This window comes from Vollenhovia emeryi, unplaced genomic scaffold, assembly GCF_000949405.1.
Source record: "Vollenhovia emeryi isolate VEMERY1.0 unplaced genomic scaffold, V.emery_V1.0 DF939130.1, whole genome shotgun sequence".
Lineage (NCBI taxonomy): Eukaryota > Metazoa > Arthropoda > Insecta > Hymenoptera > Formicidae > Vollenhovia > Vollenhovia emeryi.
Window position 1 is genome coordinate 1,204,900 of NW_011967236.1, and position 18,438 is coordinate 1,223,337.

Below are 18,438 nucleotides of genomic sequence, written 5' to 3' on the forward strand. Positions count from 1 at the left end.
TTAGTTGCGACGAGCTTTAATTGCGCGCGCTCTCGTTGTTTTCTATTGAATACGAAAACTCTTCATAAGACTTGTAAGCTTGAATTTCGACGATTATCACGAATCAGATAAACAGGCATAGTCTAAATCTGATAAAATACATAAAGTTTTGTTTTCTATCTCAAACGCTCCCCTTTTCTCCCACTGTCTCTATTTATTTCGATCAAATTCAACTCGTAAGAATTCCTCCAATTTCGATACGCGATAATTTTACATGGATTTCTCGTTTATTTTCATTTGTCGTAAGATCATTGTCGTTTGATAAGACTTTATGTGAACTACGAGAAAAGGAGAAAAAGCTTGAATACTTATTTTAAAAGATCCGAATACCTTCTTTCCTGCGTTATGCGACACGTTACAAGCAACTTAGTTCCCTTTGATCAACTAAGAAAGTTGAGTGCCAGCATGATAACCAATTTACGATTTGTACAGGCAAAAGGACTCACAAAGATAGCTTTTATAGTTAGTACGCATACTAGTCTTACGGCCCAGACTCAATAGAGCACAATGCTTGTGTGTCACACGTATACGCAAACGCAACGCGCGTAACTGCACACCCCACGATCGTCGTTGCTATCACCGTCATTATTAGCGCGGCTCGGTTTCGAGCGCGGCTTGGTCGAGCCGGGCTCGATGTTTAATGCAAAGTCACGGTGCACGTAGCAGGCACACATGTGCGTATGCGTGTACGTAAGTCGACAAACGCGTGTGCTACGAATTATCGATTTGCCGCGACTTTACGAGCGATTCTCTTCGAACCTAATACCCGGAGTCGATACTGACGTGATAAAACCCGAGGCAAGCGTACACGAGGAGCGAGAGGCGGGGACGAGCAAGGCGTTAGAGGGATTCTAAAAAAATAAAAGGCATTCTTGTACAGCTGGGAAAAAAGTTTGTTTGAAATCAAACAAATCTGTTTGAACTTTGGCCTTACTGGACTTTTATTTAATTTCAAAGAAATTATTTCTTTACCTTCACCAAAATTTTATTCTCGCTTAAGACTGGAATTTCTAAGAGAATTCATATCTATCTCTTTAAATCTGGCCGAGGTTTTAGTGGAAGTAAATAAAAATTTAGTAGATAATAATCTTTTTTCTGAGTGTAGAGGAGGTGAAAGAGAAAAAGGAAATTATATACACAAATAGATAATGGAAATCTGTTAAGACACTTGGATACTAGACTCGCGTGCGTATTATAACGTCAGAAACAAAGTAAGCTCCCACAGCACTAAAAATTTTAACATTTCTTAACACAATTGATTTTTCATTCCAAGAATGTGCGAGCGCAGATTATCGCGTCGCAATTTAGTTCATAACGGCAGTAGTCTCTCTGATTAAATGTTTTCCTCGTCCCTTGAAAATCTAAAAAGGTGCAAATGCATTTTTTCCCCACCCCTCACGGCGCAACCCCTCAGGACATACTCGCGCCTGTAGTAGCGACTTTGCTTAAGCAACGATGGCCCCGGCCGACATACGGCGCCGTCGCATGTTGAATACTTCATGTTACGTAACCCGAAGAATGCGCGCATCGTGTCTGCGGATCGGTCTGGAAGGACACGATTATCCTTTTACGGCCGACGCGAAACGAGGTTGACGTATACTGAATAAACCATTCCGCCGCGGAACGGCAGGCAAATGAAAACACGGAAGAAACGTTCTGTCCGGATTGTCCTGACTTCGGCTTTGATCGATTACAATGGAGCGGTAACGAGCGCGCGGAATATTCGTGTGAGATTCGCGAACTAAATAAATTGAATTTGAAGCAATAACAATAGAGTGCTGGTTAGCCTGCGGAGTATTAACCCTCTCCCCCCCTCCCCTTCGAGAAATTAAACTTCCGCGCTGCAAATATATGATAAAATCTTATTCTTTAGCTTGAAGAGGATTTTAACAGAATTTTAATAACGAGACTTAATTAGTAAAAGATATTTAAACTTTATAATTAAAAAGTTGCGGAGAGAAAGGGAGAGAAAGAGCATCTGGTCGATTCTTTGCTATGCGGAAATTGCCTACGTATTCATTAGAAAATAACACTCTTGTAAATTTGAGGCAGATTTTACGAAATGAAGCGTGGGATAAATGCACGTATCGCGCTCAGTGCACCGCGAATTTAGTTTAATAGAAACATAATTAAGCTAACTGTAGAGCCATCAGCGATCTCTATTGATACGAAACCAGAAGTAATGGCATTAAGAAGCCCCTGAAACGTATGGAACGCAGCCCTCTAACTGTAACCCTTATATCTGACCCCTTCACAGCAACTAGTCAAACTGCCGCTTCTGCGGTGACAGTAAAGACAATCGTGCTACAGCATTACCCTAACCAGACACGAACCCTCGTCTGGAGACCATGTTTCCCCAAGACTGATCTTGTAAGGATTGCAGATAAAGTTCTTCGCGATAATATCGCTAAGACAGATATAATTACCAAAGACATATAAATCTCCCGGCTATGCTTATATTAACTAAATTAATCCAAGTGGAGTTCTTTGTCCACTCGTAAGTTATTCCGATCTCAATGAAGAATTAATATAAAATTATCATACGCAAGACCTACGTTCTTGAGAAAATTATTTAAAAATTACGTAAGAGTAGGAAACCGAACTTGTATCAACGACGCAACCGCTGTGCGTGAAACATAGACATTGAAATCGACGCATTAAACTGCTTCCCTGTTATGGGATAATTTTCAATTTAAACGAGATGTCGGTGGAAACATGATATTTATTTGAATTGTGAGAAAACAGCCATCGGCGTACCGCAAATAAAAATACCATTTCACGGTAACACTGAGTCACTGTTTGCGCGAAAATGTCAAATGTGAAAATTTTCAACGCTATTCCCGGCAGCGAAAGTTCTCGTCCGGTTTTCGTCTTTGCGCATCCTGTTGACGGTCTCAACGAAATCAGCGGTAGTTCCGGAGGCCGCGCAGCACGTGGTACGCTAGTTCAGTTTACGAGCATTTTGTGCAAATTGGTGGTAAAGTTAGCGTCTTAATATACATTGGCTAAACTGTTTACCGAAGTTTGCGAGCGGACGAAGCGCGCGGTGCTCGTGCTGCTTGGTCGGTCCACTATGTGCACCTATTCCGAAGTCCGTAACTAATCCTGCAAAACCTTAGCGAAACTCTTCGCATAACTAATTAATCGACAGACCACGTCCAACGATTGTATAAATTGCGTCTCGTAATTATATATGAGAAAAAGATTATGAAAGACGTTCGCATACGAAATTCAATGGATAACCGAATTGCTTTTACCAAATTAATCAAGATCTTTCATATAGCAGCATTAACATTTGCATAATGTTTATGCAACGGCTGTAGTATATGTTTCATTGTGTACAGAAGTTGTACAATTAATGTATGATCTGTATACAGGAAAACAGATATTCTATTCATTACGCGAACTGTACGCGAATTACTAGTGTTTCCGTATAAAGGTGTGTACGTGTGCGTACATACGTACACATACACATAGTTTTCAGAGCTAGAACTGCATCTCCATCGCTATCTATCTCGATCTTAGACCCCACCGTCCTGTGTGTTCCATATTCGTTCTTATATTCTCGTTTGAAGATACATAGCCGCCTTAACACCTTAATATTATTTTTAATTATTATTATATTTCTTTTGTTTGAATTCCAATAATATTTTGTACAAGAGTGAGGGAGTGTTGAAAGTATCCTTGTACGGTTTTAACACTCTATTATGTAACGCGAAACAAATCTTCAAGATAAATATAGAACGTACTCGCGGTTCAATTGTAATCTGATTTATAACAGGGATAAAACTAAAAGTAACAGCGAAACAGCGCTCGCAAAAGTTAACAGCGATTCTGAATGCTGCGAATGATAATCCAGCGCGAATGTTTGCATACAGCACAATTCGACGTGAATACAGCAGAGCCGCATATTTTTTAAACAATAGTATAGTCGGACGTGCATTTTCAAACGAATAGAAACGTTATAGCGCTTGCATTATTCCGTTCGATTGGGCGGATACCCACATGTATTCTTCTGAAATTCGGTATCGGCCGCTGCCTCTCTTTTCTCTCTGCAGTATTTTTTGACAGAAATAATCCAAAAAATACAATGGATCAGTTTAAATCACGGACAAATGTTGCTTTTCTCTTTCGTGCCATTGTATAAATCGGACCAATCGGTATCGCTTGATAGTTATAAGAATTAATATCGAAATTAAGTTTTTTTCTCAACCCTTTTACATATAAAAATGCTAAAAATTTTTTTACTAGAATTTAAATAGTCAAATAAAAAATTAATTTTTAATTCACTCTATTAAAATTTTTCCTATTTCGTTCTGCAATTCAATCAAATAATTGCAATTTAAATTTGGTCCCTTTCCGTGGTATTTATTTACGACACTAGGACGAAAAGAAAAATCAGCATATTCTCTGTGCAAGAATAGAAACAAATTGTCTTTTGTTTTCTCGACACCTGACAATATCGATACACTAGGCTTATGAAATGTATTGAAGAGTTCTTTTTTGATTTGTGAATTGACAGATGACTGCAAATATTGATCAATGAGTTTTATTTTCATTAAAAGTGTAGGACACGTAAGTTGAATTAATACCTTTATTTATTAACAAAAATCAAAAACACTCGCGTTATGTTCTACCAATCAACGCTATCCGAACGACGACATGCAAGAAAGAGCAATTTGTTTTCCGTACGTTTGTGAGGCAGCCGGCAGGTTAAGCGTGAGATATTGTTCAAGTGATGCTAAAAACGCGAGGAATGCAAATTATACGCTTGATTGTGATTGAGAGGCTGTTTACTCATGTGGAATTAAACGCGCCTACATGTGCCTACCGGAGAGTTAATGACAAACCGTACGGGAATTTGGATGCGGAATGGCTGGAAAGTATTCACCGGGAGCTTCCATTACCTTGCATCGAAATTTAAGCCAAGACAGCGAATCGGAAAACGATATCCGATAACGTAAACCCTTGGTTACACGTTGCACACGAGTGCTCAACAATGGCTGAAAGACGCACAAGTTTACCTGAGGCTCCACCCGAAGTCACAATATCCCTCTTGTATGGACGAAATAACGAAATAAAAATTATGAGTCTTTTGGGCGGTCAAGAACAGAATAGAAAGGAACGTGACGTAGAACGTAGAAATCTGGCATCGAACGACGCCTTTTTAACGAACAATTCCGAAAGACTCATCACCTCGGATTAAAAAAAAGGGCTCCATCAGAATTCCAAGCGCAAAATTATCTCGCCTTATTTGCGAGGAAAAACTTCGTTTGCCGAAAGAATACATTATGTCGAGTTTAAATTAAAAATAAAACTTCATTATTCCTAAAAGGTCCTCGTTATCATGCGCTTTCTCTACGATGATTGATGCAATTACCCCATTTGACTATCGCGAACACGTTCTAAATTCAGCGAAGCCTGATTCCCGTTCTAACCACTCCTGCATCACTTCCCCAACGTCACAGTCGGAACGTGCGGCGCGATGAATTATCGTGCGGAAGCGAAAGGCGCGGAGAAATACATAAGATACCAAACATTGATATCGCGGGCGCGCGCGCGAAGGGCCGCCGACGGTCCTGGTCGTGCCTGGTACATCGCGGGTCACGAACCGGTACCTACCTGGTCGAGAAATCAGAGGGAGGTGCCAGGAGGGGTGACGGCGAGCGCCGAAAGGGCACCGTGTTCTGTAAACGGACCTCTGATCACATTCCCGACGAATAAACCACTCCGTACGGGTTTTTTTTTCATTTATGCGCGCTCGGATGGGATGTACACGGGGGGTGTACGGGTATAAGCGCGTCGATTGATCTATCCGTGCACGAAACATTCGCGTGGAAATTACGCAAAACGATGCCGGCGACGCGCCGGCAAGCACCGGGAGTCGGAGAATAATAGGGATGCGACCGGGCGATGGGGAGGGTTTGCAGTTGTGTTTTTACATCACCGACAAACGCACGTCCCCGTGCCGGCCGTAAACGATTTGTTTATACGTGCAGCGGCTTCCGGTCGGCCGATATTTCGTCCAACGATCGGAAACACTCCCATTCTGTTTGTCCGTTCACAGCTCGACTCCAATCAATCGCGATCGTCCGTAAACGCCCTGCGTTTACGATGTTTTTCATTACCGACATGTGAGCTCGCGATCGTAGCCCACGGTTTCATTAGCGTGACGTAAATATCTGATCATGGCGTTCCACGCGCTGCGCGGAAAGTCGATCGGCGAAATGCCGATCGACGGAATTTTGTGCGAGAATAAAACGGATTAGCCCGAGCTATTCATCGTCGGCCATCGCCAGAGTAACATTGATCTTCTGATGTTTACAACGCGACCATGGACGACCGCGTATCCGTATTGCATGTTTCGACGCGCTTTAAAACGGAATTCGGACCGCAAAAATTGGCGTGCGTATTTGAGTTCGCAATCGGGAAATTGACACCAGGAACACTTCTATTTTCACTTTTAATATGAAATATTGTTTTTCATCGTGCTTGAAAGGCTTGGAAAAATAAATAGTGCGGTGCATCAACTAAAGTATACATTCTACAAAAAAATTTCGAAAAAAAAAACGAGCCTCTGAATCACGCGTGTGCGTCACGAGAATTTGTTTTGAAATTAGATTTTGCTATAAACCTACGTTTACTAGTTTCGTGTCAAATTCCTTTTAATTTAATTTACACGTGAAAAATATGCTTTAAGTGTCGTTCTAATTTGAAAATATTTTCATGTGTCTTTTTAAACGTTTTCACATTTTCCAATTTTGCTTCGATATTAAACGACAGTTGCTAGACGATGATTATGGTCTACGTCAAGATTAAGGTCACGCTGTGTCACCACAGAATTCGCTATACACGAAGATACACTTGCTATGGAATTTTTATACATCATATTTTAAGATATGAGAGCAGATTGCGTTTCTGTCGCTTTCTTTTCCCACCAGTCATCTCCGAAAACAATGCCATTAGATATCATCAACACGGAGTATCCATTTCGCCTCTTTCGCAGTTGTTTCGTAATTTTAAGAATTTCTCATTACGTGCAAGAAGGGCATCTTTCGCGCACAAGTGAGAGATAGTTTGTATCAGAAAGCTTGCAAATTGAATTACGACGATTGCATTAAACAAGATATAACATGATCGAAAAATCAACTTAACGAAATGTATTCTTGATCGAAATATCGTTTTTCGCTGGAAATGTAAATCCGCGTGTTTCTGTCCTCAACACCGCAGGATATTTCCACGTATTTGAACGTGGGTGAGGCTTAAAACGACCCTCGGAACGTTCCAGCGCTAATGTTCGGTAGGGTTGGAAGTTACAAATGATGCTCGGGCGGTTCACGTAAGAAAGAGGTTGGCAGGGTGTAGCCGGAGGGCGAAAGGCGAAGTTACCTCGTTCGGAGATTAGAGAGATCGTACTTTCTTCGGGAGGGACCATCGGCAAGACAGCCGACGCTTGTCCGAGTGCCACCGTAAACGCCGAGAATACGTTTTACGATCTTACGGAGACGAGAGGTAATCGAGAGCCCTTCGAGCCATGGACTCTCGCAGAAGCAACGCAGTTTTAAACGCTCGTATAAACTTGCAAAATTACATTCGAATAATTATGCAGGTCCGGATTGCTCACGGAAAATAGTGACGCAATCACAAAGTGTCCAATACCGAACTTTTACTGCCGTTCAAAATAACTGCCGATTGAAATATCGATTATTCACTGATAGAAAAAAAATATGTGGTATTTGAAACTGTAATTGCATAGTAAAAGAATTATAGTCAGGAATATCATTTTTATAGTAATTATTATAGGCACAGGTGATGCCAATTATATAACAAATTTACTATGAAATATCAGCTTTTAACTATGATTCTGTAAAAATGTCCAGGCAATGAATAGTAAATCAGTTAATTAAATTTATATATTGTAGTAAATACAATCAAATTTTACTTGTGGCTGTTATTGCAATATTTCTAGTACACCTTACCAAATTAAAAGCTCGTTTTGGTTTATGACAACCATATCATAAGTTGCATGGGCCAATATTGTGTCTATGAGAACCATAACACATTGTTGGGTCAACAATAACTTATAAAAATGTGGAAGGCTCCTAAAGTGACCATAAATTATAGTGAGAGTGTGGTAACCGCAACCATTTTTTTTTTCTATCAGTGTTCGGTGGAAAATATATCGATTATCGGAAGACACGTCTTTGGATAAAACAAAATAGATTTGTACTTCACAATTAGTGCCGAACGGGCACTCGCATTTTGACATTTAATGTTACACATATCGGTTAAATTTGCCCGCGAGTTTTATGCAGTCGCTGAATAGCGGACAATATGTGGCACGATCGTTCGTCTGTTATTCGTAGTCCGTGCGCCGTCGTTTCCGCGTCGCATATGTAAAAAAGGGATATCGAACGCGCAATTACTTATGGTCGCATCGAGTGGTTTGATCGCGCGAGAGCGCAACGATTCCGATGCCAAACATTTATCCGATAGGTTGAAACTTGTTTGATGCTTCTGCGAGATTCCTGGCGATATTAATATGCCCGCAGCGTGTTATCGATATTTCTCGGATGATCGTGCGCACGATTCAACGGTTTTATCTGAAAATAGCAGGCAGATGTCTGTCGGTCTGAGAGCTATCATTATCCCGGCATTGGTGTGAGAGGTACCTATATCCACTCCAGCCGTTGAATGAAGAGGGCAGCTCCGTTCTGGAAGGGCCAAAAAGAGAGTCCTCTCTTCTTTTTTTTTCCCGCCAAAGTTATCCCCCGCGGGAAAAACAGCTCTTTCCAGCTCGCGAGCCTCGACCTCCGTGCGTCCCTACGAAATACAGCACCCGGCAACGATCGAGTATCGAGCAGCGAGCGACAGCGACCGCGGCCGACGGAGAGGCCGATTTGTTTGTCGGAAACGCGCGCCCCTTTTCCCGGCGAGTTTTCCCTCCTTCGTCCCGGGAACATCGGCGAAGGCGGAGTCGACTTACGTGTTGTCGAATAACCGGATCGACCCTCGCCGGAGTGTCCGCTCGCGAGCTACTTAAGTTCCTCGCCCTATCTCGCCCCTTCCCGGGTCATTATTCAACCCCAGGCCGGCCGAACTCGAGTGAAATCGCATGAGTCACGGAGGAACACGACGGTGAAATTGAAGCGGTCGAAAACACCTTGATTAAGTTGGTGACATTGCAACAAAATAGCTACCTGCTGTCTCCGCCCGGGGATTAGGGTATTAACGCTGAATGAGTAACGCGATGAAATGTAATGGACTCCGCGACTTTGGAAACTCGACGTCGCATTATTCTTCTATCTTCCCCCCCCCCCCGACCGTTAAACAGGAGAGAAGATTTTAGCATTCCATTTTGTATAATAAAAACTTCCATGCAACATGTATTGTGATGTATTATGCAGAAGAAGGTATCTCTTTTAAAATAAATCTCAACCGCACATTTCCACACATATTTCCGCAATGAGCGCGTTAATTTGAAATGTGCGTCGACGATGTCGCGAACCGCAATTTCACTGCAAATGAGCCGCGACCGTAGATTGTTTTACCGCATATACAGGTAATAGAATCCGACTTTGTAACTCTCGCGCGGGTCGCGGCGCGGCCTTTAATCAACTCGGGGGAGAAAAAAAAATAAAACTTCTCGATGGAGAGCGTTCTCGAAGCGCGGCGCGTTCGTTCTCGTTTATCTTCGAAAAGGGAGCTCGGGACAGGCGAGGAACGGAGGAGCGAAACAAAATAAAAAAAAAATAGGGGGAGTGCGCGCACACAATGCGAGCCGCACGCAGGCTGGGGGCGGAGGGAGGGTTGTGGAAACTCGATGCTTCGCGTTCGAAAATGAATTTAAGCACACCGAAGCCCGTGTTACCGAAGTATCCGGTTCTGTGAACTTTGGTGATAAGTTTCATGAAGTGCACTTCGGATGGCGTACGCGTGTGTGCGCGTATGCGCGCTCGGAGGCCTGTATCGTATTGCAACACGAATCGCGAAGCTACGAAACAACTTTGAATGGGAATCACCGTTTCGGTTCGTTGCGTTCGATTCGATGTCGCGATCGATTGAGATAACTTGCAGCTTTCAAGCGCAGATTCGCAGTTTAGTCACATGTGGTGCGCACGAGTTCAGAATACACGGGCTGTGGAATTTTGCAACGTGATAAATTGACCGGGGGATACTCATCGAAATGGATCGTACGCCTTTCCTGATTTAAAGCCCGAGCTTCTTTATAAATCGCATTCGTCACGAATATCTCTCTCGCATTTCCGACCGTCAGGATTTGCGTATTGTCGGGGAGGTTTTCAGACTCGGGATTATTAAATATGTACAGACTTTCAGACACTGAGAGCTTTAAAGCCGCAATCCTTTAATGTACGTTGATTACGCACGATAATGTTTTACGTATGACGGTAATTATTGGTACGCGCCGCGACACGTGCGACTGTTTAATTAAATACAAAAAGACGCGCGTCTTCCGATCAACATTTGATTAACTAGTAAATATTCTAAATTACGCAGAGTACCCGCTTAAACTTTAATCCGGCGGGCGTCGGATAAATTAGATAACGCTATAAGCTCGATATCACCGCTATTACTATAAATTTCTCACGGCTACTTTTGTCTTGGCTAGCGCTGCCCGATGGCTCTTTCCTCAATGCAAATATTTAACGGACATTTTTTTGCTCGGTGTCCCCGGGGATTACCATAAAATGTAAAGTCCAAACCGGAAAATGTTAGTAGCAAAGCGAAATCCAATGGAACGCCGGACAAAATCAACAGATGAATTGCAAATATGTAGAGACTGTAAAGTTTGCTGAGCGGCGTTATTGGTAACAGCAGCGAGTATTTCTCTCTTTTGCTTTCTAAAGCTTCTTACAATATTTTGGGGAAAAATGAAAGTTTAAAAATATTTACCCGAGAGAATGAAAAATGAAATTATTTATTATGCGCAAAAGCGATACGTCAATTTATTGTCTCAATATTTCAACAGTTTATTCTACTTTATATTCGCGTGGCGAAATTTTATTCATATGGTGTTTACGTACACACATATACATCGCGAAAGAGTCAGCTGCGTCTCTCGAGGGAGAGCTGCTTATTAACAATAATTATTAGCGCGGAAAAATGAGCATTTTCAGTACGTTATTTTGGCTACCTCTTTATTACACGTAATTGCGTGGAAATTCGATCGCCAGGCGCGCAACCACGGCTGCTATTTTACAATGGAGCAGCAATGAAGCGCATTATGGCAGACAATAATTTATGCGCGCGATAATTGATAAATATACGCTCTTTTCGCGTGCTCAAAAGAAATGGAATACTTAAGAAAAATAAACTGAAAGACCACGTCAGCAAGTATCGGTCGCAGAGGAACCGTAACGCGAAGAGCGGCTAAAACGCGTTCCACTGGCCCAAATTGTACCCTCTTAAAATTAGTTGGTCGGAAAAGAGCGGAGAGACTAAAGCGAGCGTCAGTATGGATCCGATGGCGGGATGACGAGGGAAATGACACGGCTTTACCTCGGAGGTGGAAAGGTCTCGCGATATAAAGGGCGAGGGCAGTAAGACAGCAATCTACAGCTCGGTCCACCGAGAGCTGTAACACCAGTGGAATCGAACTTGTAATAAGGTACGTCTCGCCCACTCACCAGAACTCGATTGCTCCCCGGGGACGACTCCGCCGACTCTTGTCTTCCCTTCGCTTCCTTCTTCACTTCCCGCTCCTCCTCTCTCGCCCCCTTCCCCCCCCCGATAACCTTTCTGTGTTACGTATTTTCCGGACTCACGTAAAGAAGAAGTTTAGGAAGTTACAAGGCCACTCCGCGTTACATTTCCCCGTTATCGCCATTTTCTTAAGGTTACATCGGCGTGTCTGCGGAATTTCAATCTGGGCGCAAACCAAGACTCCCTACCCTTCTTCCATTCTCGGCGGAATTATTCTTTCTTTGGAAGAGGATACCGATTCCATTTGTCAAAAGTGGATTGGTACCCGGGAAAAGTACGTTCATTTTTTACGTCTTATCTGCGCGAGTTCCATGCTACGTAAAGTTTATTGCTGCCAAATAAACCGACTGCACCGATGAGAAATATTTGTAGCTGCACAACTTTTCTGCAGTGAATTATTTGTTATAGTTCCCTCCTGATAAATCTTCTTTGTTTATTATTTACAATAGAAACGATATATGAAAGAAATATAAAGCTACATAGACGGAAAGTTACGATTCTCTTTCTTTAAGTGTACTATTGATATAAAATAGCACTGAAACAGATTGCAAGTCTAAATGTCCAAACAATATTTTTAACTGACGCTGCCGTATCAAATATGTATTAAATTTTGTCTCTGCTCTAATAAATATTGACCGTGCTCGTAGACATATTGAGCAAAATCTAAGTTTACGAAGAAACATGTAACATAGAAATTATTAGAGGAAAAAGTGAGAATTTATCATGCGTAAAATCAACTCGCGCGTAAACGACAGTAAAATAACAAGCGTTTTGTATAATATTCGCTTATCTCTCGTGCTCGACGTTACTGGTAATGCACCGTACGATAATTATATTAATTTATATAGAATCAATATTAAACACATCCGGGCAATGTATTTTTAATGAAGTAAATACGTGGATGCATAATGTGCCGCGCGCTGAATATTACATATCGCAGGAAATAGATATTCGTAATGCAACGATACACGTGAAACCCGCAAAACTGCATTGCGACCCGCGATAATTATTCGAGATAATGAGGGAAATTCGTGATTGCCAGTTTGCGAGGGCCACCGCGCTAAAAAAAGGGGAGAGTCATTAGCGAATGCATTTCGACGAAAGAAATGGCCCGTCGTTTCGTTTGGAAGAAAAATGACTTTGCCCCATTGTGGCTCGGGGATTAGGATGAAAACACCTTGTTGAACAGGAGTAAAAGGCGTGCGAATTAAAGGACCAGTGAACGAGGCAGTAAGCAGATGTAAAGATCGGGAAAGGCCTCCGTTTCAGTGAAATGCTAACGAAATCGCGAGAGAAGGAGGACTGGACGTATTTTTCTCACGTAGTGATCGGAATGGAGGAATCTCGTTCTTGATCGAGGCCATTGTCGCTGGCGGCGATGCGAGAATTCGCAACATCGAACGGAAGACTCAAACTGATTCGATCGCCGAGAATACATCAATATAACAGCCGCAACAAAGACTACAGCATTAAGGAATAATGAAACGACGTCCACACTTTGCGAGAGGGAAGGATGGAAAGGTATAGGTAACGACGGACGGTTCCTCCGGTGGCGGCGGTCTTATCTTACGCCATGACGCCTCTTGCGTTTTCATTAAAAGCCCGCCCCGTCCCCTCGTTCTCGTTCCCGCCGCCGTCAACCCCCTCGTAAAAGGCGTGCCGTCCCGCGAAAAACAAAAGTCACAACAAATGTCAGCTAAGACACTCGATTCCCTTGGCATTTTTCCGCGACTTTCTCGCCACAGCGGCGCGATCGTCGCGCGAATTTCATTAAAATTTTATTACACAGCGAGAGGAGGACGTAACAGGAACGTGACAAGCGTTATTACTGCGTGCTTAACACTTGACATCTAACCAACTACTAGCTGCTAAATATTAATCAGAATTATACTTGTATTAATTTCATATCGATCGATAAATTGATAATTGCCTCGAACCAGTCACTTGCAATCGCGACTTAATATTGTATAAAGCGCGAAGGTACGTCTAGAAAACGTCTATTGAGTACACACGAGAGTTCGTACGGTTACTCAAACGTCGCGAGAAGAATGTCGCTCGCTGTTCTAATGCTGCAGACTATCGATAGTCGCCGCTGCGCGAGAGAGCGAGAAGGAGCGAACTGGTGAAACAACGAAGGGGGTAAGGATAATCCCTATTGTTTCTCCTGTCCCATAAATTCTACTAGCGCTTCCTACGCCTCTCCAGAGCTCGCGCCTTCAACCGTATACATGCAGGGCCTCCCTACCCGCCGCCGTTTTCTACCATCCCCCTTCCCTTCTCAGCAACATGCTTCGTAAATCTCTGACCAGCTGTGCTTTATGACACGTACGCGCTTCTCGTAAAGATACAAAGGAGTCTTATTCGTCACTTGACAACTGGCGTTGTTGGAACTGTTTAAAAATCAATCCCACCGTCACTATTCGATGGGCAAATGTTGCTCTTCGACCATCAGCTTGCGATACTATTATTACGTATTACAGTAGTTCCAAAGAACATTTTCTCTTTTATTTAGTTGACATAAATATTGTACCCCTGAATTTTTGTTAATTCTTACTTTTAGTATTTCTGTATAAGAAATAGTAGTTCCTAGAGAGCGAGAGGGGGGGGGGGGAGATAGAGAAGGGATTTTCTCTTTTAGTTAGTTGACATAAATATTGTACCTCTGCATTTTCATTAATCCTCACTTTTAGTAATGTAGTATTTCAATTAAGAAATGAACAGTTTTTTGCACTAGACTATTAGCTGCAGCGCTGGTAATAATTTATGATAATATTGTGCGATTAACTCATATAATAATTATGCTGTAGCCACATAATATTAATTTTACATACAGTTAATAATTTATTTGTACATAGAGTAACCACATCGCATAAATTAATCATATTGTCATAAGTTTATCAGACAATTAGAGAGAGAATTATTTTTAAGAAATTTTATTTCGAAACTTTCATTCAATTAGAAAGACAAGCAATAATTAGTGAATGATTTAGGAAAAAAATATTGCTACAATCCCAGATATTTCGATCTGCTCTCGCGATCTCGCGGATATATTAGATATTTGTCGTTAATGCGAAATGATTTGTCAAAAGTATTTGATATTCCGTATACATACAATATTCGCTTCCATTTGTCACACAGAGATAAAGTTTCCACGAAATATATCTTTTATATATGTATGTATCGCACGACATTTCCATAACGGCGTTTACGATTCCTGAGGCTTTGACAGGGGTGCTTTGCACTCCTAACACGCCACGGGGTTCACTATGAGGTCTTGTATCAAATATAGGTTACTTCGATCGTCAGTAAGCTGCTTAATTTATGACAGCGGCTTCGGTAAATAAGATGCTTTACTAAAGCTGCATGTTTACCGTACTCCTTATCCAACAATATAATTCAGATTTAATCTTTTCGCGAAACTACTAAACAAAGCTTTCATTATGCGCTTTTTACGAGAAGCTGATCAATAAAGGCATTTCATAAAAATATATAGACCTACGAGTGTTAATAACCAGCATACAAATTGAATAAAATTAATAGGACAATCCCAAACGGAATATATAATAGATCAGATAAAATTATCTAGTTCGCACCTAATTAAATATAATAATTAAATTGTAAATTAGCTTGTAATTAATTTTATTAAAATCTCTCCGTCTTTCTCTGACCAAGTCCTTTTGTGTTTCAGATCGAAGATGCTATGCTGATGTTCGATAAGCAAACTAACAGGCATAGAGGTAAGTGCATTCTTTTCTCCAGCGTCGTACATGATCACGAAAAAATCATTACGATTTTGTTGTGTACAAATGTGTCAGAAATATGTCTGAAACTATTCTGTTTAATCAGTCAATAATGTCGCCATTCCATCGGCGAGGTAATTAACGAGCCGAGTTGAAGCTATAATTAGTAATCACGGTAAATCGCGAGCCGCGGTAAATACGGGGAAAGATAAATAACATAAATTTCGGGATATGTGCTGCCTACACAAATCGTGACGGCATTTTGCGAATTCATGGTACGCGGATCGATAGTCGCATAGAAGAACTTATGCAAAGCATGAAGGAACGCGTGATTGGGAGCAGAATGAAAAAAAAAGGGAAAACTGTTGAAAAAAAGTGATTCTTACTGCGTTTAAAGCCTCAAGAGAGTAAGCGTTGCGCTATTTCAAACACATGCACATACACATGCCTAGCATTTTTATATAAATCTATAAAAGTTTCGCCTGTATATGAAATGATTAATGATTGCAAATCTTATTTTCCATGCCGATCTTATAATAATTAATGTTTGAAACTATACAACTCTAAATTTCTGTGTAAAACGAAGTCTGTTTAATTTGGTACCTGGCTAATAATTTATAATAATGTGGCTTCGTAGCTATCCCGCGCGCATGTGTGTGTGTGTGTGTGTGTGGCTAATAATTAATGAAAACAAAAATCGTTCTCAGAAAGATTAATTTTTAATCAATTATTGAATCCAGTTTCACGATTTATTAATCTGCTAATGCCGATTTAATTAATTGGAGTCATTTTCAGTGTACTAATATATGTACGCTTAAAAATATCGTAGAACTCTAATTGCAATAACAATTCATTCATTAGTTCACTTTTCATACTCCAATGAAGAGTCTTCAAATCTCTTATTTATTCCCATTCTTATTTACGTCCTTCATATTCTTATCACAATTTAACGTAAAATCCGAAAATCATTGAGATTAAGAGCCTCCGATTTCAAGTAAAATGTACGGGTCTAAGAAATTTTTACGCGGCACTTTGCAAACGCGGTAGGGACGAAGAAGAGAGAGGAACGGAATGGAAACGTTATTGAGATCGCGCGAGGAGCGCATGCCCAATTGAAAATCGACTGGGCAAGGTAGAAGGGTGGAGATCGAGAGGTCGCGATGAATGAAATATCGCGGCGGCCGCGATAATATATAGGGCAGCCTCGACTCTCAGCCGTTCTCCGCTGTTGAGAGCATAGCAGGGCTTGCGATCGGCACAAGTCTGGATCCATTCACGTCGTCGCTTCAATAGGGTCGATAATCGTCAGCGATCGCGGTACCCCACCTTGCCGATAATCGGGGGGGGGGAGCATCTCTCCCTCTCTCTCTCTCTCTCTCTCTCTCTCTATCTTTTTTTATCGATACCACCTTATAGCTGTTGGTTCTAGAGCGGAGGCAAGCGTCTACTCAGGTTCCGATGATAGATTCTAATATCGCTTATGAAAAATAGGGGCAAATGGGATATGAGAGCCTGGCTCTTCAGTACCACGGAGGGGGGTTCTTCCTATCCCGACTAAGTTGCTGAGAGGGTCGGAAGGGGCGAGCGCTGAAGGTGCGTCGCGCATCGCGCGAACGGCGAGGTAGGAGTAGCTGAAATAGCGACGCGCGGGTCGACGCCGGTGGATGAAGGGCGGTGGAAGAAGGGCGAATGGAAGTGGAAGTGAGATAGGGGGGCTCTTTCAAAGCCGCACGTAATCTCTCTCGTGATGACATCCAATACCGTCCCCGTACGACGAGAGTCTGCGAACCTCAAACCTCGAGCTCGGCTGCTTCTGCTTCTACTGCTGCTGCTGCTGCTGCTGCTTCTGCTGCTGCTGCTGCTATTGCTCGCTGGCAGATTTCGCGATATGGCACTTCTGCACCCGGTCCCTGACCCCTAAGGGGATCATTCTCGGATTCTCCGGTAGACATACCGTGAGAAATTTCAAACGAAATACGCGCAGGAGCGACGAGGATATTTATTACACCACACTTGATATTTCTTGATCGGCCAGTCACGCGTGAGCGAGAGCTCACATACACGTGTACACATATCCTCATGTTTATCAGAACATTCTGAAGACGCCTTACTCATGCTTCGTGCCACCTTTCGGTTTCGCACGGGAAATTTTGTCAGCAATATATTTATGTAATTTTATCACTTCAACGACTACGCGGGACTATAATTGTGCACTACTTATATTTCAGATAGTTCTTATAATAAAGATTATTAGACACCGAGCTTGTTAATATAATGAAATTGAGGTTCGTGGACTAGTTTCTTAAAGCGTAGATAGATTATATCTACACTTATATATAATACATTGCATTTTTATAATATTAGATCCGAATTTGCTTCTTTCAGGATCTGATTTTGACAGATTTATTTCATCGCCAACTTATATTTGAACTTGATCGGTCGGAATAATATTTATCAGGACTTCTCCTATCGTGCCTTTTTGAAGGGTCTAATATAACCCACTTATATAATGCGCTCTGAATAATATCGATGACTATTTTTCCGCGATCAGTATCCAATTCTAAACTCGGTCCTCAGTGATTGTAATACTTTTTTCAAATACATTCGATTTCGATCTGCGTCCGATCGACGCGGCGCGTCTCCTCAAACGTCGCCGTCGAATTACAAGGAGATCCTCTTCCGAGACAATCTTCCGGGAGGTCTCTTTACGCTCAAATCCCCGAAGAGGCAGTCGGCTAGCGGCCGTCTTACCTCTCCACCACTCGCCCCCTTACCACGTTGTGGAGGGAGAAAAGAGAACTCCGCCGAGAACAGCCCGGCAAGCGTTTCCGGACAATTTCGAGTCCCGATGGCTCCCGCAGCGAGCTATGATTTCCACGTGGATGGGCACACTGCGATTGCAGCAAAGCGAGCTCTCTCTCTCTTTCTCTCTCTC

General features: G+C 42.1%; 1 protein-coding gene across 6 annotated transcripts in view; it reads left to right on the forward strand.

Annotated features, from left to right (window-relative positions):
* Nucleotides 1–18,438, forward strand: part of LOC105568299 (RNA-binding protein Musashi homolog Rbp6) — a 675,186-nt gene that overhangs the window by 534,115 nt on the left and 122,633 nt on the right. For all 6 annotated transcript variants that reach the window (XM_012023849.1, XM_012023847.1, XM_012023848.1 and 3 more), the window contains one exon: nt 15,452–15,500. In XM_012023849.1, coding sequence (XP_011879239.1) covers nt 15,452–15,500 — 49 coding nt within the window. The remainder of the gene's footprint in view (nt 1–15,451; nt 15,501–18,438) is intronic.